The sequence below is a fragment of the Podarcis melisellensis genome (genome assembly GCF_964234715.1).
Source record: "Podarcis melisellensis genome assembly, chromosome: 13".
In the NCBI taxonomy this organism is placed as follows: Eukaryota; Metazoa; Chordata; class Lepidosauria; order Squamata; family Lacertidae; genus Podarcis; species Podarcis melisellensis.
In genome coordinates this window covers 37,452,742-37,474,716 of record NC_138545.1, presented here as the reverse complement: position 1 = coordinate 37,474,716, position 21,975 = coordinate 37,452,742, and the positions used below count along the sequence as shown (strand labels likewise).

Genomic DNA, 21,975 nt, shown 5'->3' with positions numbered 1-21,975 from the left:
TTGGGTCCCCGGCTGCTGTTGGACTACAACTCCCATCATCCTTAGCCAGCAGGACCAGTGGTCAGGGATGATGGGAACTGTAGTCAAAAAACGGCCGGAAAACCTGGCCTACAGGGAAAGGGTTGGTCTGGGAAACAAGCCGAAGGAGAAAAGAGTAGGCAATTAGGACAGGGCTCTGGTAGGGATGCGGGAGCAATCTGACTTTGTACTTTAATAAAAATTCATATGTCTCATACCAGTACATGAACCACAACACAGCTATCTTTTGAAACCTCCCTTTCTTGCAAATATCCAAGAAAAAGGCCTTAAAAACAACCCATCAATGGTTCTTGACTCCAGTCCGCATTATACATATAACTGGAGTCGGCTCCCCTATTTGTTGGAGAGAATGCAATGAAAGAGGGACTTATTGGTGCACGTGGTAGTCTTGCAAACATGTACACAAATTTTGGAAAGAGGTATTGAAGGAAGATTTTGGAATAATAGGTATACCGTTGACTTTAACCTCCAAGCTGTGTCTTTTATCAATTTTTGATCGGTCAAATATGGACTTCATATGGAAACAACTTTTAATTTTTCTAATAACAGCTGCTCGTTTGACAGTAGCACAGGACTGGAAGGAATCTTCAGGTTTTTTCTTTAGCTATGTGGTTCAATACAGTAATATTTATTATTATTTATGAGAAATTGACATAGTTAAGGCTATCTCATGGTGCCTTCATTTGGTGGCCTCCATTTCGTGGCCATGTGTTACTTATATGACAGACCAATTACAGGGATGGCAAATCCCAATGAAATATGGCATTATTTCTGTATCGGGTCAGTTTTTGTTGTAGCATATAATTCACTATGTGCTTTATGAGATAATGTCACTGAACCCTGTTGCTTTTGTACAGTTGGTTTCCCCCCCTCTTCTTTTTTTATTTTATTTCATATTTTAAACTGGATAGTGGCTTAACTTCATCATAAAACCTTTAAAAAATGAAAATTGTACTTCTCTAAATTTTGTGTTACACCTCCCTAACCACAACCTTTTGCATTTGGAGAAAATACCACAAAAATGCATTAGGGAAAATTGCAAAAATGTGTAAATTAATCAAAGCTTGGCACAAAAATGTGTATATTGGGATAAATTTGCACTAAATTCTAATTGATTTTCATACGGATTAAAAAATAATAATTGCAAATTCTCATGGAAATGTGGGGAACTGAAATCAAAACTGGATAAATGAGAAACAGAGAAAGTGAAGTTGACAGACTTATCTATCCCTATTTGGGAACAGCACATAAGGACCCAGTAGCCCCAAACCAGCAATAATAGTGGTGATGGGTTAAGACCAAAGAACCTACAAGACAGAAAAGGGAGTCAGGAGATGGTCCAAACATCAGGCATGGTCCAAACAGTCCAAGTGGGAGAGGAGACCTTGTAATTCTTATTAGCATTGGGTCAGAATTTAATGATGAACCCTGTGGGGACAAATGGAAAGAATATGCTTAAGAGCTACGGAAGGAATCACGAAGAAGCAATACTCTCCCTAAAACTGATCAGCGGTAAGGAAAGTGGAGGACATCATGGCATGTTATTTGGGAAGGAAGAGCACAAACAACGAAAACAGGAATGCTTGCTGTATATTGAAACGAAAAGAAAACTGGTAAGATGCAAATGATGGATATTCTCAGCACGGTGTTTATTTATTACATTCAAATCCCCCACCTTCCCCGAAAAGTACTCAGGGTGGCTCTCCGTTCCACCATTTTATCCTCAGAACAACCCTGTGAGAGGTAGGTTAAGCCGAGAGACAGTGGCTGGCTCAAGGTCACCCAGCAGGCTTTATGGCTGACTAGGGATTTGAACCCAAGTCTCCCAGGTCCTAACCCAACAGCCTAACCACTATGCCACATTTGTTTTAAAATAGGATATTTTATATGACCATGCAGTGGTACCTCGGATTAAGAACTTAATTCGTTCTGGAGGTCCATTCTTAACCTGAAACTGTTCTTAACCTGAGGTACCACTTTAGCTCATGGGGCCTCCCGCTGCCGCCGTGCCATTTCTGTTCTCATCCTGAAGCAAAGTTCTTAACCCGAGGTACTATTTCTGGGTTAGCGGAGTCTGTAAACTGAAACGTATGTAACCTGAAGCGTCTGTAACCTGAGGTACCACTGTATATGATTTAAAGGTATACTGTAGCTAGGGACTTTAGGCAAATTATCCTTTTAAAATATGTATTTTAAAGTTTTGGTATGAAATAATGATAATGAGCCACAGGACTGAACAGCACTGAAGAGGGCTCATCAGAGCGGATGGTTTTGGGTGGCGGAAAACAACAGTGTCCTGGGGTCAGGACTGAGAAGCCCAAATGAGAGAATGCAGGCAGTTATCACATCAGGACCAAGCAGAGAAAAGAGAAAGAGAACATCCTGGGCATTTTGGCAGAAACCATCACTGCGAGGCTAAAACTGAGGGAGCCAAAAAAATAATAATCAGGGCTCTCTAGCAATTCGAAGGGACCTCGTGGTGCACAGCACAACTGGAAGCATCTCTGTGAAGAGAAGGAAGAAGAGAAGGCTGTCCACATGGCGGCCCGGGGAGTCGGAAGGGGGGGGGGGCGAGCTAAGTACAAATTTCTGTTGCTGCGACACGCCGTCAATTAAAAATGCAAAGCAGATTGACTCATCTGTGAAGGGGGCCTGGGGGGAGCCAGGGACTGTCAGGGCCGATCTATCTGCCCGGCGACACACACGATTGTAGGGTGGGTGGGTGGAAGTGGCATGGGGAAAGGGGTGGGCGAGAGGATGCCTGGAGGGAACGGATTGCCGAGGAAGTCTGGAGCACAGAGTCCCTCGCGCTTCTGTTCCTTCTGCACGCACCGCCGCCACCCCCTTGAGAAATGCAAAAGCAAAGCATCTCCAAATCTATCGGGGCTTGGACTCCCCGAGTCCCAAATATTTCTTTGGGTCCAGTTACGGGGTTATGGAGACCTCAAGACCCCTTGCGGTGCTGCCTAGCCACCCATACTTGGCTCCGCAGAATATATCCCCCCGCCGATAAGCCTCAGCCTGCCCCCACGGTGAATTGGGGGGGCCGGCACATCCCCTGCCTTGACTCCCTGTCCTTCGCTGCTCTCCCTTGCCCCCTCCCCTCAGCTCCTTCGCTTCCGATTATCTCCTGCCACTGACAGGGCCCTGATTTCGTTAATTGCGACTTTAAGGTGGTTCTGTTCAAAGGCATGCTTTTACCCCGGCTAATGCATCTCAAGGCTGCCCCAGAAATAGCAGTTTGGATGGGGTGCGTGTGTGTATGTGTGTGTGTGGATTTGGTTAGCAGAAAATCCTTAGCCACATCCCTTGAGGCCAGAGATGGAGAAAGAAAGAAGGAGTTTTAACAGTAGCCAGTGATTTCCATAGGTCTAGGTTCAGAAATATGAAACAAGAGTCACAACTAGATGGGGGGGGGGAGGTGTTATATTGTGAGGGCCAGACAGGAAAAAGGAGGGCCACAAGGCTGAAAGGCAGCAAATAGGCCTCTTCAGGGAAATCTGGTGGAGAACGGAGCTGGAAATATTTCCTTGCGTTGATTCCACACTGCCTCCCCCCCTCCCCACGTCAAGAAACCTCCAAGCAGAGGCCAATACAAGGTGGCACCCATTGCTTGCTGTCACAAGGCCTGAGCCCTCCCCCCAAACCAGATCCTTAGCACGTGTCACTTCGATGTGAGGCAGGGGCTGGGCTGGGGCGATCCAGCGCGGCGGAGCGAGCTGCCGCTGCCCTCCCCCAACCATCTCTCAGGGTCCTGGAGAGTGGGCGTGTTTGTGTTGGGGTGCCAAGCACGTCAAATCAAAGGGATTGGAAAATACATCTCTCCCCATCACCGACCCCTGAGGCTTTCTCTACCGTTCTGCTAGTGTGCCCCTCTCCTTCAGCCTTTGCCAACCTGGTGCCCTCTCCAGTTGAGTTGTAGCCCAAAACATCAGGAGGCCTGCTGTTTGAAAAAAGGCTGCTCTAACTGGAGCCATGGGCTGGCTGAAATCCCAAGCTTGGGGTCGTGGGACCCACCCCCAGGGCTGGCCCGATACATTTGGCAGCCTGAGGCACAGCAGCAAACAGTACCCGCCTTTGCCAGTTAAGTCTCACCCTACTCTAGCACCTGAGGGAGAAAACCCCACACCTCTTGCCTTTGCAATAAGAATACATTCATAGTAACAAATAATCAGGGCATCTAAAAGCCAGTTCCCCAAAGCAACTATCTTGGGGTGTTGCTAGGTCCTTGAAAGCCTCTCTGGGCAAAGGCACATATTTGCACAAGCTAATATAGACAACATATTGATGCAAATTTAGGCCAACGTTTTTGGTGAGGGAAGGAAATGACTTCTGCTGAATTATGGGGTGCTGTCACACTCCAGGGGTCCCCATCTGGCCCCAAACCAACTTCTCACCAAAGGATGCAATGACACAGACAAGGTTTCTGGGGGAGCACAGTGCAAACAGACCAAGGTCAAACATAGGGAAGTTGTATAGGTCAGCCATACGTCTGGAATTTCCAAGACATATTTGGGATTCATCTTTTTGAAATAAGTGTCTGGCCAGAATTTCCTAAAATCAGTTAAAATGTCCAGGAAAACCCAGGCGTATGACAACCCATGTCAGAAGTGTAGGTTTTTCGGCAAATTTCCTAACAAAATAGCTCAAAAATGTATTTTTTTTGCAAAAAAAATCTCAACAACTTTTGTATCCGGATTTTTACTTTTTGAAATCTGGCAACCCTAAACTAGACTTGAGAGGCAAGGTCAAGAAACCATTGAAGGTCTATTTTTTGCCGAGTAATTCACAAAGTACAACACAGTAAGGGTGGCAAAATCAGAGTCAGCTACAAGAAGCCGGAGGCCTGTTGTTTCAAGGCACTGGAAGGCTCAAGAAGAAGGCCTTCAATACTCCAGCTGGGCCCTAACCACCACTTACTCACAAGCAGACCCCCTTCCTCACAAGTAACCCAATGACTCTAGATCCCAATACACATTCTGTGCTGTTGCTCTTTGGCCTGGACCTAAAGCTTCTGGAGACCTCATTCTCAAGGCCTGTGGGGTGACTCCACCTCCTCTTCTGACATTTCCAGAGCTTCTTCCTTGGGTATCAACACAGTCCTGCCTGCTCCTCTGGCTCCTCAACCTGCGGGGTTAATCCAACTACGAAACCTACTCCATACCTGGCACCAGGTCAGGGCTAGAAAGGGCAGCAACCGGCCATGTGTTTTAAATGCACAATGCGTAGGCAGTCCCCGTTACAGAGCTTCAGTGTTACTTTCCTATTTCTAAAATGGTGCAAATGTTTTCAGGAGCGGCTTTTTGATTGCTTAAGCTCTTGACGATAATATAAGACGAAGCATGCCCGACTAACTTCCTCGCATTTGCACATAAGGCCTTTTTCAGCTTTGCAATGGATTATGGGATATTGCTTTATTTGATATAAGTTGTTTATTGCGCCTTTTTTTGTATTGGATCAGATTGCTGTGAGGCGTGTGGTCTTTACTATCTGATTTGTTATTTCTTCAGCTTGTAAACTGCCTTGTGTGTTTAGAAAGGCGCTATACAAATCAAAAGGGAAATAAATGAGAAACTGAGAGGAAGCAAAAGGGGCCTATTCACACACCTCCGCCCTTGACTCACATTTCTGCCTCAGGGGCATAGCCGGGGGGGCAGAGAACGGCAGCTCCCCCCCAAAAAAATCAATTTAAATACATAGTAAACTGAGATTCTGCTCCCCACCAACAAAAGGCCTGTCCCCCCTTAACAAAAATCCTGGCTATGCCCATGCTCTGCCTTGCTACACTTTCTTAACATGCCCCTCCCCTCCCCTGGTCAATTTAATCCCCACAAATTTTGAGCTTTGTCCAATTTGTGCTCCAGGCAACCTAGTTTCTCCTCCTTTGCTATACACACACAAACCCACAAAGACCAATTCCCCCCCAAGCAAAGTCTGAATTCTGTTGCTGGAAAGTTCCACACCTGCCCTGTGGGCCATGGGCTTATCCTGCCTGGGGCTGGCCCAGAAAATGCAGCTCTAGTGAGGGCACACGGCAAGGGGGGAAAGGGAAGGATATCTTTCCAGCCTGAAGCGGATGCCATCAGCTGGTGTCGAAGACCCCTTGGGAAAGCTTGGCAAGAGCATGCCAGATGGCGCCCGGCCCTCCATGTCCCCCCTCTCGGTAGGAACGGAACGGGACCTCAGAACCAGATGGGAAGGAGCGGCGGGCATGGGAGCAGTCAAGAGAGTTGAGACGAGGAACAGCACATCAGGAGATGAGGTGGGGTGGGAAGCTGCGCTGTGGGTCGGGGAAGGGGAGTTGGGAAGCGAGTTAAAAGCAACTGTGATAGGAATTTTGTGGTCTTAGATATATGGTAATGTTCATAAGTGTACCAACCAAGCACACACATAGATCAGCACAGGAAGGCCAACCTGGAACCATTTTGATTCCTAAACTGACCAAATATTTTATCTGCAAGGTCAAAATGGAAAAGCCTCCCCATTGTCTTTTCCTTCACAAATCCTGTCTTAAGGGTATGTCTGTGTTTGAATAGGGTGTGAGCCTGTGACCTGGCCCAGGAACTAAGTATTTATCATTACAAAAGACTGGCCAGGCTCCCCAGGATATCCAATCAAGTAACCTGCCAGACAGGAGATAAACAAAAACAGGAGAAAAACAATATAAAAATTTCTATTTTGGACCGCCTTTGCTGTGATGTAGGTGTGATGTATCTGAGGGGTGGTCTTAGGTTACACCCCTTCTGTGATGTATGTATGATGTTTCTGGGGGTGGTGGTGATCTACAGGGTGCCAATTTCAAAAGTCTTTATAAGGCCTTGCACACCATTTTTCTGGGTCCTTCCTCTCTCCTGCAAGTGAGGGGAGCACCCTGTTGCAACAGTTCAATAAAGGCCAAGCCTACAGGCTGCTGTTTTGCTCCAAGTAATCCTGGTTGGTGTCTTTGTTTTTGTCCAAGGGAGCCCTCGGATTTTTCCGTTAACACAACCAAACAGAGGAGATGGAAACAGAGGCAGACCATCTGTCCCCATTAGGCTCACTGTTGCATGCACCAACCGGCAGCAGACCTCCGGGGTTTCAGGCAGAGGCCTGCCTTAGCCTTATGCAGAGATGCCCTATGCGGCCTAGGACCCACGTACCTACGGGACCGCCTCTCCTGGTATGCCCCGCGGAGGACCTTAAAGTCCACCAATGACAACACCTTGGAGGTCCCAAGGTGCAAGGTGGTTAGATTGGTCTAACTAGGGCCAGGGCCTTTTCAGTACTGGCCCCAACTTGGTGGAACGCTCTGTCACAAAAGACTAGGGCCCTGCGGGACTGAGCTGTTCACCCTGGCCTTTGGTTTGGACTCAGTCTAACCCTTATGTCTTCCCTCCCCTTACAGTTTTGATTTATGGACTACTTTTAAAATGAGGCTGCTTTTTAAATTGCATTTTAACCTGTATTTTAAATTGGGGTTTTTTTTATTGGTCCCCCCCCCCCAATTATGTTTCTATTGTAATTTTACTGGTGTTAGCCGCCCTGAGCCCAGCTCTGGCCGGGGAGGGCAATAAAATTTATTGTTATTAAGGGTTGAACCTGTGACTTTGGGCATGCAAAATATGTTCTCTGGCCCTTCCGTAGACTTCTTCCCAAAGCTGTACCTCCAGCTTTGACGCCTTCCAAAAACCGAAGGGAAAAAGAACATCCCGCCTCATTCAAAGCAATGCTTTTATCTTGTCTCACCCTGCCCACCAGGAGGAGCACTTTTAAAGAGTTGATCTCCTGAGGACCCACAACTAAACCGTTGAGACCTGGTGGCTCTGCTGCTGGCAGCTCATGCTTTGAGAGTGTGGCTTGCTGCAAGAGAGCTGGGTTGTCCATGAGAGGCTGGTTGGATAAAATATGGGACACGGCATTGTCGGAAAGAATGGCTTACCAGAATCATGTTGCCAGAGGGATAGCTAAGAAAGATGTCATATGGGTGGCCCTTTATATCCTATGCAAACAAGGGTGGATGATTACTACAACCCTCTATTGAGGCAAGTTACACTGTGGAGGGCTTGCATTAGCCAACTAAATCTAAACCACTGAGCCCAGGGCTTGCTGATCATAAGGTCAGCGGTTCGAATCCCCGCGACGGGGTGAGCTCCCATTGCTCGGTCCCTGCTCCTGCTAGGGCATTTTTATGCCCTAGGGCATTTTTTTATTCTTGTAGGTGCAAGAATGAGGGACGCGGGTGGCACTGTGGGTTAAACCACAGAGTTTAGGGCTTGCCGATCAGCAGGTCGGCGGTTCGAATCCCCGTGACAGGGTGAGCTCCCGTTGCTCGGTCCCTGCTCCTGCCAACCTAGCAGTTCGAAAGCAGGTCAAAGTGCAAGTAGATAAATAGGTACCACTCTGGTGGGAAGGTAAATGGCGTTTCCGTGCGCTGCTCTGGTTTTGCCAGAAGCGGCTTAGTCATGCTGGCCACATGACCCAGAAAAACTGTCTGTGGACAAACGTCAGCTCCCTCGGCCAGTAAAGCGAGATGAGCAGCGCAACCCCAGAGTCGTTCACGACTGGACTTAAATGTCAGGGGTCCTTTACCTTTTTACACTATGGAGGGCTTGCATTAGCCAACTGAATCCTGCCTAACGGATTCTGTTTGTACTTTTCGTCAGTGCCGGCTCCTCCCCGAGTTCTCTTGCATTTTGTTTGTTAATTTAAATTGTGGTGTTTTGAAGTACAGTGTCATATTACGTTACTCGAATGTGCTTTGTCTGTTCTGTCAATTTTGTTTCATGCCTGTTTCCTATGAAATCTCAATAAAGATAATTTCTTTAGAAAATAAGCTATGGTTTTATCTATTTGTGAATGGATACAGATTTAACCGGTTAATAAACCAATTAGTTGCAAGGTGGTTAGATTGGTCTCAACTAGGGCCAGGGCCTTTTCAGTACTGGCCCCGACTTGGTGGAACACTCTGTCACAAGAGACCAGGGCCCTGCAGGGCTTGACATCTTTCCGTAGGGCCTGCAAGACAGAGTTGTTCCACCAGGCCTTTGGTTTGGACTCAGTCTGACCCTTATGATTCCCTCCCCTTATGGTTTTGATCTATGGGCTACTATTAAAATGAGGCTGCATTTTAAATTGTATTTTAACCCATATTTTAAAGTGGTTCCCCCCCCATTATGTTTTTATTGTAATTTTACTGGTGTTAGCCGCCCTGAGCCCGGCTCTGGCCGGGGAGGGTGGGGTATAAATAAAAATTTATTATTATTATTATTATTATTATTATTATTATTATTATTATTATTATTATTACAACTGATAAAATTAAGCCCTGCCAGAAGCCTAACCCCGCTTTTAAAGGGATAGTGCTGCTGGTTGATTTCAGGAAAGCAGCAATTCTTTAAGAGACTCCGTTGAAGTAAGTCCCATTGAACTTAATAGGACTTGCTTCTGAGTAGACAGATATAGGATTCCATGGTGACTCATTTAATCTTGAGGGTAGAAACAAAAGGCTGAAGCTCCTTGAAAGGGAGGAAACCAATAGCAGGGGTGGGTACTTCTGCTGTTCCCTCTAGAGCTCTCTGTAAACAGGAGTAACCTGAGAATTATATAAGCCAAACACTTGGGAGGCATTTCCCAGTTTAAACAGGAGCTGTTGACTTTAGGATAACCTCCAAAAAAGCTCAGTGACATAAGATGCTTCTTTGTGGCTAGAATGCCAAAGAGCCCTACAGGCGTGAGACCCGTTGTGGGTCCAGATCCTGGCCTGAGTGCATCCAGCTGGAGGGGCAGAAGTAGTTGTAAATTCCAGTATGAAAAACTTACAGGGCACAAATGATGTCTGAAGGTTTCCAAACTGAATTTGGAGTACAGTAATCCAAAAACCAGGAATTACTTCCTAAATCAGGGATGAGAAACCTGTGGCTTCCAGATCTCCTCAGACTCCAACTCCCATCGTCCCAGATTATTCTCCATCTTGGCTGAGGCTGATGGGAATTGGAGTTTAGCAGCATGTGAATGAGAGCCGCAAACTGCTAATCTCTGGGCTGGAGTCAGGAAGACAGAAATTAAATCTGTGGGAATGTTTACAGTGTTCAATGTCTGCTTTTGAGCTTCTCCATAGCATAAGGTGCTCTAGGCAGAATAACGGTGCCTGCAGGGTCATAATCGGGAAGTGGAGGAGAATTACAATATGTTATATAAAGAAACAAAGCAATTTTCCCAGTAGCTACAAAGGGAAACTGGATTATGGGTGCAAACAGGTTCAGACGTTGAAGTTGTGGGCCAGGGAAGGTGGTGCTAGTCTGACACCTTGTGGAAACAACCGATACTACAGGAGCTCAAAGGAGAGCGCAAAATATGGTCTGGAGCTCAACATCAAAAAAACGAAGATCATGGCCACTGGCCCATCAGCTCCTGGCAAATAGAAGGGGAAGAAATGGAGGCAGTGAGAGATTTTACTTTCTTGGGCTCCATGATCACTGCAGATGGTGACAGCAGCCACGAAATTAATAGGCGCCTGCTTCTTGGGAGAAAAGCAATGACAAACCTAGACAGCATCTTAAAAAGCAGAGACATCACCTTGCCAACAAAGGTCTGTATAGTAAAAGCTATGGTTTTCCCAGTAGTGATGTATGGAAGTGAGAGCTGGACCATAAAGAAGGCTGATCACCAAAGAATTGATGCTTTTGAATTATGGTGCCGGAGGAGACTCTTGAGAGTCCCATGGATTGCAAGAAGATCAAACCTCTCCATTCTGAAGGAAATCAGCCCTGAGTGCTCACTGGGAGCACAGATCGTGAAGCTGAGGCTCCAATACTTTGGCCACCTCATGAGAAGAGAAGACTCCCTGGAAAAGACCCTGATGTTGGGAAAGATGGAGGGCACAAGGAGAAGGGGACAGCAGAGGACGAGATGGTTGGACAGTGATCTCGAAGCTACCAACATGAAGTTGACGAAACTGCGGGAGGCAGTGGAAGACAGGAGTGCCTGGCGTGTTCTGGTCCATGGGGTCACGAAGAGTCGGACACGACTAAACGACTAAACAACAACAACACAGGAGCTCAGTTGAGACTGCCACCAAGATCCAGAGAGATGTTTCTCCAGAAAGAGATGTTTCCTGAGAGAAGGGAAACGAGCATAGCCCCAAGGAACTGTGGAGAGGGGAGGATAACAGAGCAAGAGGCAAATGACAATGTTAAGAGGCAGTGTCGGAAGCTGAAGGGGTAACAGGGTTTAGTGAGCAGGGAGAGTCTGTGGCAGAGGAAATCCAGAATTGGAGACAGAAGCTGAAGCAGGATTTTGAGAGGAGGGAGGCCAAGAGGCAGAGATGAGTCAGGCTGGTGAAAAGTCATGGGTGTCTCCTCCTCCTGCTGCTACCAGCTCCCCTTCTCTTGATCTCCCAGGACCAGGAGAGGGATGAAGTGGGAATAGCAAAGGCAGGCACACAGACGCAGTCTCAGAATGCTTGTGGGGGAAACCCTGGAGAGGAGGGGACTTAGGCAGCTGTGGAAGTGGGGGACCTTCAGTCTCCACAGCTACCTCATAGGGGCAAGACCTACCGAAGAACAGTTGCTGCACTCATTGGGCCAGGCACCCCTGTGCATATTGTCTTTTTTTTCCTAATACAGTAGTACCTTGGAAGTCGAGGGAATCCGTTCTGGAAGTCTGTTCAACTTCCAAAGCGTTCAAAAACCAAATTGTGGCTTCTGATCGGCTGCAGGAAGCTCCTGCAGCCGATCAGAAGCCACAGAAGCCCTACTGGACATTCGGGTTCCAAAAAAATGTTCGCAAACCAGAACAATCACTTTGGGGTTTGTGGCGTTTGGTAGCCAAAACGTCCGAGTTCCAGGGTGTTCGACAAGCAAGGTACGATTGTAAAGAGTTAACCTCACTTACTCGGTGTGATTTACTGCTGGCTTGCTCCTGAGCACTGCAGCCTACTTCATCAGATGTATGAAGCCTTGTTTTAAATTGCAGGCTGATATACACAAGGTTAAGGGACATGGGTGGTGTTGTGGGTTAAACCACAGAGCCTAGGACTTGCCGATCAGAAGGTTGGCGGTTCAAATCCCCGCAACGGGGTGAGCTCCTGTTACTCAGTCCCTGCTCCTGCCAACCTAGCAGTTCAAAAGCACGTCAAAGTGCAAGTAGATAAATAGGTACTGCTCCGGTGGGAAGGTAAATGACGTTTCCGTGCGCTGCTCTGGTTCGGCAGAAGCGGCTTAGTCATGCTGGCCACATGACCTGGAAGCTGTATGCTGGCTCCCTCAGCCAATAAAGCGAGATGAGCACCGCAACCCCAGAGTCGGTCACGACTGGACATAATGGTCAGGGGTCCCTTTACCTATAAACAAGGTTGCTGGGGCACGCGTGGGACTGAGAACAGTGAGATCAGCAAAAGAATGAAACGCAGAAAAGCAGCCGTGGATAAATATGTTAAAGTGGCTGTTTACAGAAACCCCACACAAACGGGTTGGAGTTGATAGCACAAAGATCCTGTCATTGGTCAGCTAATTTGCATGTGTAGTGTTGCTGTTTTTTTACCACAGGACAGAGCATTAAACCTCTTGGTGAATTGTGAAAGCAGCAGCTTCACAGGTGCAGCCTCTCTTTGAAGTTCCTTGTTCCAGGAATGCCCACCTTAAGGTGAATTACAAAGCGTCCTGTGAGGTTGAAATGTCCCCCCTCCCACTCACTTTTTTCAGATATTGTCATTTCTGCTGCTTTAAATACCATCTGCTCACAAACCATTAGCACCCACTACTTGCTACATATGCATACACAGTGTGTACCCTGAAGGCTACACCTTCATTGTTGTTTCTCACTCAGAAATAGAAGCATACTTTGGAGAAAGGTACAGTGGTACCTTGATTAAGAACTTAATTCGTTCTGGAGGTCCATTCTTAACCTGAAACTGTTCTTAACCTGAGGTACCACTTTAGCTAATGGGGCCTCCCGCTGCCACCACGCGATTTCTGTTCTCATCCTGAAGCAAAGTTCTTAACCCGAGGTACTATTTCTGGGTTATTGGAGTCTGTAACCTGAAGCGTCTGTAACCTGAAGCGTCTGTAACCTGAGGTACCACTGTATATCCATTTGTTTCAATCAGCAGTGCGGGCGGGAATCTTTTTCATATAACTGTAGAGTTGGAAGGGACCCCCAGGGGTCATCTAGTCCAACCCCCTGCAATGCAGGAATGCTTGAACCAACCCAAGGGCCGCATTGTATTATGGAAAGCCTTCTGGGGGCAGCATGCCAGTGGTGTGGGTGGGGGCACAGAAGAGAAAGCGACAAAGCAGCAAATGAACATTTTGCCTCTGTATACAAGTAGCCTAGTTTCTACGCACACCCTTACACGGCTGGTGAGGGGCATCTCTCAGGAAAAGGATGTGTGCCAGAGGAAAGGGTGTAGATTGTGTCGAGTCTTGAAGAAGAAGAAGAAGAAGAGTTTGGATTTGATATCCCGCCTTTCACTCCCCTTCAGGAGTCTCAAAGCGGCTAACATTCTCCTTTCCCTTCCTCCCCCACAACAAACACTCTGTGAGGTGAGTGGGGCTGAGAGACTTCAAAGAAGTGTGACTAGCCCAAGGTCACCCAGCAGCTGCATGTGGAGGAGCGGAGACACGAACCCGGTTCCCCAGATTATGTGACTGCCGCTCTTAACCACTACACCACACTGGCTCAAGTAGAGAGGCGTGGAGGTGCAGAATTGGCACCAGGGCCTGGGCTCCCTCATCCCTTGTTTAAATAGAAGTTGATGGAAGCACTAAGCCATTTCCCTCTCCTGCCCTCTTGCTAGCTCAGGTCCTTTCCAGTCCAAAAATCAATCTTTCTAAAGGGTGCCTAGCATGTGAAACAAAACTCTTTCTAATCTTCCTTCTCTGACCCAGTTCTACAATAAAACGTCCCCAACGGCCACCATCCCATAATGATGTGATGTGCTTTTCTACTACCTTTGTGGAGTATCATTCTCCACATATCCAGAATGGTGGATATGGATGAGCATTTGCAGACAAGATGTAAGGCAGAAGAGAAATCAGTACACTATTGGAGGGCAGGAAGATGCAGTCCTACGGCTTGGGAAGCAAAATGGCCGCCCGCCCGCATTTTGGAATCAGTGTTGCTTTCCAAAACTCACCTGTACATATATGGGAGAAGTGGGGTTGGGAGGGAGAGAGTCAGGACACTTCCTGAGCTGTTGCTGTTTCACACAATGGCAAACTTGGGTTGCACAAGTACAGTGGATTGGAAGATCTTGATCAACAAACCCGTTTCCCAAAAAAGAAAGAGGCTTCCCACCTGTGGCTGCTGGGACCTCCTGCCTTGCCTTACCTTAGGCGGCTTTGTCCTCAAACACTCTGGTGTGGGCCCAGGATGTATCAGGGCTGTCACTGTTTTGTGGGTGAGATTCAACAACATACCTGTAAATAAGGAAGGACCACAGCTCACTGGCATGCGGAAAGTCGCATGGGCACTTCTGAGCAGGGCTGGGGGAGACCTATTGCCTGAAGTCCTGCAGAGCCTTTGCTAGCCAATCTAGATGGACGGCTCTGAGGTAGACAGACCAGGGATCTGACAAGCCACAAAACTGATTCCTACACCCCTAAGGAACTAGCAGCCGACTTGAGTCTTGTCACATTCAACCCACTACACTTCAAAAATCCTCGAGAGTTGGCATCCGTTTCGAGAGTGCGCCTCCAGGGTTGAAGTCAAGCCACTGGAGAATCACAGCGCCTGCTGTGGCTGAAGAGGCTGGCAACTTGTAACTGCTGCCTCCTGCATTGCTTTTGATGCATTCACAGCACTGATCTCTCGGGGGCGCATGCCTGGGCAGTGTGTGTGGTGGTCCTGGGCTGCCCAGACAACAAGACCACCCCCCCTCTCAGCCTCGCTGATGTGGTCCAAAGGAAAGCTGAGCAATACATTTGGCACCAGCTTGGCTGCAGGAGTTGCCAGAGGGGGGTTTACAAAGCGCTATCCAACCGTCTTAGGGACTCCACTCTGGATTTGTGTAGGGTTTAATCCTTAGCTGTTTTGCCTCCTGAATATGTCCCACAAGGCAGCGGGCAAACCCTACAGAAATATCAGACTTATTCTATGCAGACTTAAGCACCACCTAAACCTATTCAGATCAAACCTCTCTTCCCTCCTTTGACGTCTGATGGCAAGGACTTGATCCTTACTATGAAGGACAGCGAAGTGTTGGGTGGTTGCTGGATGCTGGGGGGACAGGTGGTAGTAACCCCTGCTTTGTTCCCTCTAAGCCTCTAGCTCAGCAGTAAAGCCTCTGCCTTGCATGCAGAAAGTCCCAGAAACTCTGAACCTGATACCCTAGAGCATGGGTAGGCAAACTAAGGCCCAGGGGCCAGATCCGGCCCAATCGCCTTCTAATTCCGGCCTGCGGACAGTCCGGGAATCAGTGTGTTTTTCCATGAGTAGAATGTGTCCTTTTATGTAAAATGCATCTCTGGGTTATTTGTGGGGTCTGCCTGGTGTTTTTACATGAGTAGAATGTGTGCTTTTATTTAAAATGCATCTCTGGGTTATTTGTGGGGCATAGGAATTTGTTCATTTTTTCTCTCTCCAAAATATAGTCCGGCTCCCCACAAGGTCTGAGGGACAGTAGACCGGCCCCCTGCTGAAAACATTTGCTGAACCCTGCCCTGGAGAGCTGCTGTAAGTCAGAGTAGACATCACTGAGATTAGACAGACCAAAGGACTGACTGATTCAAGCCGCTCCTGGTGCCAGTGTCAAAGTAAAATTAAAATGCCAAGCAGATCAGTTTCAATGTGTGCAGACCAGGTTGATGTGTGTGTGCTTACTTTTATCTTATCTTGTCCTTTGCCTCAGGTAGCAAAACTTCCTGGGAGGTGAAAGGGAGGCATCTAGGGATAGGAGCTGGAAGTTAACGGGCTCCTGAGTATCTCTAAGCCTCACCCAACCGGGGAAAAGCCAAAACTAATTTGAGATTACTGCATTGGACTAGATGACCCTGGGGAGCGCCTCCAACTCTACAGCTCTGTGATTTTTCCATGATTGCACTCAATGGGGTTTGCAAGGTCGCTGTGCTGAAGGCTGCACCCCCAACCCGTCCACGCTGCCCTTTTATATGCCCCAGGGCCACATTTCGTACCTACTGAAACCCTGGAGCGATTGCCAAGGGGGGGTGGGGGGATTAAAGGGCGGCGGCGGATCATTGGAGCTGGAGCAGCCCTGGGGGGTGGCGGCAGGGGTAGGTGTCTTTCTGCCGTTGGTCGACAAGAAGAGGGGGCGCCCGGAGGAACCCAGAGCCCGCCCTGCCTTGCCTTGTAACGTGGAGGGGGGCGCGGAGGAAGATAAAAAAAACTGTGGGAAGAATGGAACTTTGTGTCAACGTGGCGCCGGCCGGCCAGTCCCGGAGCCCCTCGGCCACGCCCCTGGGCCGACGGCGGCCTCCGATTGGGCTCTGCGCGGACGGGGGGCGTCGCCCTGGCGGGCAGGAGGGCGGGGCGGGGAGACACCAGCCGGGCAGAAGATGAGACGGGGCGGCACTTGCAGAGGGAGCATCCATCGCGCGGGCTGCGGCTGCTGGTGAGCTGGGCAAGGGGAGAGGCGCTCTTGCAAGAGGTTTGCATGCTGGGGCTGTGGAGCGCGGGGCTGAATGCAAGGAGGGGCTCAGAGGAGAGGTGGGGCGGCTCGACTTAGGAGAGGGGAAGGGGCCTGCTGGAGACCCTGAGGAAGGGGGGGAAGCTTTAATAGGGATCGGAAAACGCGTGTTGTCTTGTTGAAGACACGCGGGCATTGTAATGCACGGATTGTGCTTTCCCCCCTTTTTTGCAGGGTGCAATGCCCGGCGGATTCAATTAGTCGGGGCATCCTGATAGGTGCTGAGCTTGCAAACTACCGCGATGCCGCGGTGGACGGAAAGAATTGTGATTTTCCGCCCCCTCCAGCCCCACAACTAGCCTCTTGTGTCCCTCGGAAAAGAGCAGCGTGGCTGCGCCTTGGGTTGTTGCGGCTCTTGGGTCAGAATTGGTGCTTGAGGATGGGCGAAAGGAGAGGGCACTGCTAAGGCACTCTTTGGGGGTAGCGTAGGGGGGGCTGTATTGGCCCAGAAGTTTGCTTCAGACCCGTATCCTTTATGCCACGGACATTTCACGTGGTGCCTTCGGGGAGTTTGTTGGTCTTGCATCTCCCAACAGCGAGCATGGCCTATAGTCAGGGATGACCACGTTGGCTACCCCTGCCGTATAGCCCGCTTCTCCATCCGGCCCGTTTCCTGATGTGAGATGCCAATCCCCCCCCCCCCCGGCCCTTTTGTCCTGGGGTTAGATATGCTTCCCTTTCTTTCTTCAGTGTGGAATATAGTTACCAGTGTCCCCTTATTCGGAGACACTGTCTTTGTTTAAACTTGTGGCTTCCAAAGTCTTTGCAGTGTTGGACGAGAAAGTCGCTTGTGTTTTCCTTTTCTCTATCTTTGGCATGTTAGCTCTGCTTCTCTTCTGAGGCAAGTTGCTTTGTATATCTGGAAAGGCTCGGTTTTAGTTTTGCACATTTCACAGCGGCGCGGTAGTCTGCCAGAGTGGGTTAGGGAAGAGCAGTAACTGGGAGATGGAGGAGTGGAGTGGTGTACAGCTTGTTTCGAAACCCCAAAGTTGTCTTTTCCTAGTGGTTTAAATAATTTGGCATCGATGTGTCTTCTTTGTACCGCAGCCCAGGAAGTAATGTGTTGTTCTGATTCTGCTGTCACTTTCATCCTCAATAAGCTTTGTTCCCAGCAAAGTGGGGACAGCTTTAATTCAGATGCCTCCAGGAATTGGAACATTCTGTATTTTGGGCAGCACAGTTGGGAACTGGCCTAGTTCCCCTATGCTGCTGGGATTACTGAATTTATTCTTCTCCTTTTTTTAGTTTGCCCTCGAAATAGCAGGCACAGTCCTTGTTTCAGAACTTCATCTCTCACTCCAGGTCCTTAGAGCTCAAGAGATCCAGTGGTGTTCTGGGTTAAAATGTATGTAGGAGAACAGATTGCAAGCTTTGTGGGTCAAAACTCCCAACGCTCTCTAAAAAAGAAACTTGCGTGCATGGCTGGGTGAAACGGAATCAAAGAAGGTGGAAACTCCTTGTTTCTTTGGTGTGGGAGAGTGGGAACAATTGATGAGCTTGGGGGCATCTTATCTATGGTGTTTGAGATCAATGGTTAGAATCAAAATTAAAAATTAAAAAAATAGTCCAGTAGCACCTTAGAGACCAACTAAGTTTGTTCTAAGTATATAAGCTTTCGTGTGCATGCACACTTCTTCAGCTGAAGAAGTGCTTATACCTAGAACAAACTTAGTTGGTCTCTAAGGTGCTACTGGACTATTTTTTAATTTTTTATTTCGACTGCATCAGACCAACACGGCTACCTACCTGAATCTAGTGGTTAGTGTTGGACTGAGACTGGGGAGAACCAAGTTCAAAACTGAATATTGGATGAGTTTACGCCAGTCATTCTTATTCAGCCCACCCTACCTCTCTGGGCGTTGCGGTGATGAAACCGGGGTGCTGGTTCTGGTAAAGAACCATGCATGTGGTACTGAGCTCTTTGGGAAAATATTGAGAAGTCTGTAATGTTTGCTGCCCCCATGTAGACTCTTCCAGTAGAGATTCCATAGACATCCTCACATTTGACTTTCAGCCACCTCTTGAAGACTCCCCCCCCCCACGAACAGATCTATGCAGTTGTTAAAAATCTACTCAAGTAGCCAGTCATTTTAGTAATTGTTTTGTCCTGCTTTTGATGCTTTTGTTTTGTTTTTAATTATATTGCTGCGTTTCTGAGAGGGCAATATTTAAATGCTTATATAAATAATAGGAAGAGTTCCCTACCAGAACAGACTTTGCTCATGTGCTCAAGACATAGATTCCATAAACATATTTTGTTGCACTGTGCGAAATATGAGCAAGCCAGGGCTGAACTGATACTACCCTTTTATCAGTGGTTGCAAGAACCAGAGATCCCTATATTCTGAACAAAATGCTTGTTTAACCTGGAGGTAGGCTGTATGAACTGTGTATTGCTTTGTAATGATTTGTTTGGTCTCTGGACCGTAATAAAGATGGATGATGATGATGATAATAGGAAGAAATTGTAATAAATAAATACTTGTTTAAAAGGAGTGTAGTGGGGTGAAGCATGTAGCAAATATTGAGAATCATAGAATTGGAGAGCTGTAGGAAACCCTGAGGAACATCTTAGTTCAATGTCCTGCAGGAATATGCAGCTGTCCCATGTGGGGATCAAACCTGCAACCTTGACGTTATTAGCACCACGCTCCAATCAACTGAGCTAAGTCAGACAATTTTGAAATGTAGGCAGTGGGACTTCCCGGCATGTGAGGAAGTGGGATAGCATTCTTTCTCCACCGTCAGTTATACTGCACTTTACGAAGTATAAGAGAACAGGTCCCTGCCCACAGGAGCTTACAAGCCAAAATTGACACAGGGCAGATGACGGAGAAAGGGGTAAACAGGGAAGCAATATGTAGGTTGCTTCAGTTGCACGTGCTAGGACTTAGTTATGGGCTGAGTTGCAGCAGGGCATGGGAACCAGGGGTGTGTGCCAAAGGCTTTGTGGGGGGAGTGGATTTTGAGAGGGCATTTGAATGAAATGAGAGCGGTGGCTCCAAGACAGGTGTACTCAAAGGCAGTTCAACGTATCTGGGGCAGCGAAGGAGGAAGGACAGAGCCTTTTGAGGGAGCAGAGGACCTTTGGATGTTGGGGGGGGTGAAGCTAAGGAGCAAGGATATCTCAGGCAGGATTGTATCAGGGTGTAAATGGTGATGAAAGTAGTGGGGAGACTCTGGGAACATGGATTCAACTATTGCGGGACTGATTTGTGTGTGTGTGTGTGTAAATAAGAGGATAAACAGGGAGGCAGGCTTTCGTCTTTTTTAGGTTGTACAGTGGTACCTCAGGTTAAGTACTTAGTTCGTTCCAGAGGTCTGTTCTTAACTTGAAGCACCACTTTAGCTAATGGGGCCTCCCGCTGCCGCCGCACCGCCAGAGCACGATTTCTGTTCTCACCCTGAAGCAAAGTTCTTAACCTGAGGTACTATTTCTGGGTTAGCGGAGTCTGTAACCTGAAGTGTATGTAACCCAAGGTACCACTGTATTTGAATATTTCCAAGCTGCGGTTTCATATGAAAATATTGCTGGATAGCTCTGTTTGTTAGAGTGTGGTGCTGAAGCCAAGGTCGCAGGTTTGATTTTCCATATGGGACAACCTGCATTGCAAGTGGGGGGGCGTGTTGGACTAAGAAGATCCTCAGGGTTCCTTTCCAACTTTGATTCTATGAAATATCACAAGGCAGTATACCAACCAAAAAAATACAGTATTGCAGTGAAAATAAAGAAACACATCAGTAAAAGCTGGATGTGAAAGAATCTCAGATTTGAAAGTCCAGATTAGCACAGTTTTTAGAAGGCACCTGAAAATGAGCAGAGGCCCTCCTGCCAAACTTCTCTTGGCAAGGAGTTCCACAGGACAGGGCTTGCTAAAGGCTTGGCGCTTGGTAAAGGCTAGTGAAACCTGGGGGGGGGGGCACATGGGATCCCAAAAGCCAACAGATGGCAGCTAATATTCCCTTGTCACCTTCCTGTCTTGGAAGCGGTGTGGAATGTAGACACATTTGGAGCACAGTGGGCTGGCTCATGATTTATATATGCACCCTGTGTGTTTTCTTTTCTTACTGACCTTTCTTCCTTGTTCCCAAGTTGTGTACAATGGCTTGGCAGAAGATGCTGTTTTCCTCCTGCCTGTTGACTGTGTGCCTCACGTGGGTTTTGGCCAAGCCTCCCCCCGACAAAAAGGACCGTGTCCACCATAACCAAGACTTGAGCGACCACCCTCACGATGACAACCAAGATTTCCAGTATGATCACGAAGCCTTTCTGGGCAAGGAAGATGCCAAAACCTTTGACCAGTTGACTCCTGAAGAGAGCAAGCAACGGCTTGGGTAATTGGAACTGGCTGTTGGGTGATGAATTTTGCATCTTGAAGAGCTGAGGGAGGAGAAGCAAGCTTCTAGAGATGTGTGTGGTTGATGGCATCTCATGGGTTAAGTGGGGAGGGAACACATGAGTAGCATTCCCCATGTTCTATGGGTAAGGCTTTAGTGCCTTGCATAGTACATTGCCCATCTTCACAAGCTAGTGAAACTAGAATAAATTTTGCACAGTAAGCAACCTTAACTGGGATGCGGGTGGCGCTGTGGGTTAAACCACAGAGCCTAGGACTTGCCGATCAGAAGGTTGGCGGTTCGAATCCCCGTGACAGGGTGAGCTCCCGTTGTTCAGTCCCAGCTCCTGCCAACCTAGCAGTTCGAAAGTATGTCAAAGTGCAAGTAGATAAATAGGCACTGCTCTGGCGGGAAGGTAAACGGCGTTTCCGTGTGCTGCTCTGGTTCACCAGAAGCGGCTTAATCATGCTGGCCACATGACCCTGAAGCTGTCTGTGGACAAACGCCGGCTCCTTCGGCCAATAAAGCAAGATGAGCGCCGCAACCCCACAGTCGGTCACAACTGGACCTAATGGTCAGGGGTCCCTTTACTTTTAAGCAACCTTAACTAGCATTGATTTAGGTCAGCTTTCCACAACCTGGTACTCCAACTCCCATCAGCCTCAGCCAAAGGTCAGGAATGATGGGAGTTATAGTCCAAAACATATCGGTTGAGGAAGGCTGATTTAGACAGGCTGCATAATCCAAGTGTTCTTGATACAGAATGTGGGTCATCCCAATGTCATTCACCGGCAGTTTTGGAGCACCTGAGTATTGCCACTTGCCTGCCACTAGGGCTTCCAGCATATTGTTGATATGGCAGTTAACCTTTGACCCTTTCCAGATGTTGAACTCCAGTATGGCCCGTGGTCAGGGCTGAGGGGAGTTACAGTCCAGCAACATCTCAAAGGCTGCAGGTTCCCCACTCCTGCTTAATA

General features: G+C 48.0%; 2 protein-coding genes across 8 annotated transcripts in view; one reads left to right on the top strand and one right to left on the bottom strand.

Annotated features, from left to right (window-relative positions):
• Positions 1-6,140, bottom strand: part of LOC309354195 (paired box protein Pax-6-like) — a gene marked incomplete at its 3' end in the record, with an annotated part of 52,859 nt that extends 46,719 nt beyond the window's left edge. Inside the window, exon 1 of one of the 3 annotated variants that reach the window (XM_081884222.1) lies at positions 6,003-6,140. Of the gene's footprint in view, positions 1-1,350; positions 2,426-5,203; positions 5,513-6,002 lie in introns of those variants that run through there. The other 2 variants (XM_081884223.1, XM_081884224.1) reach the window with 2 other exon arrangements.
• RCN3 (reticulocalbin 3) overlaps positions 6,101-21,975 on the top strand; it is a 28,160-nt gene continuing 12,285 nt past the window's right edge. The window contains exons 1-2 of one of the 5 annotated variants that reach the window (XM_081884291.1): positions 6,101-6,301; positions 20,754-20,995. In XM_081884291.1, coding sequence (XP_081740417.1) covers positions 6,116-6,301; positions 20,754-20,995 — 428 coding nt within the window. In that variant the 5' untranslated portion in view covers positions 6,101-6,115. The other 4 variants (XM_081884290.1, XM_081884292.1, XM_081884294.1 and 1 more) reach the window with 4 other exon arrangements.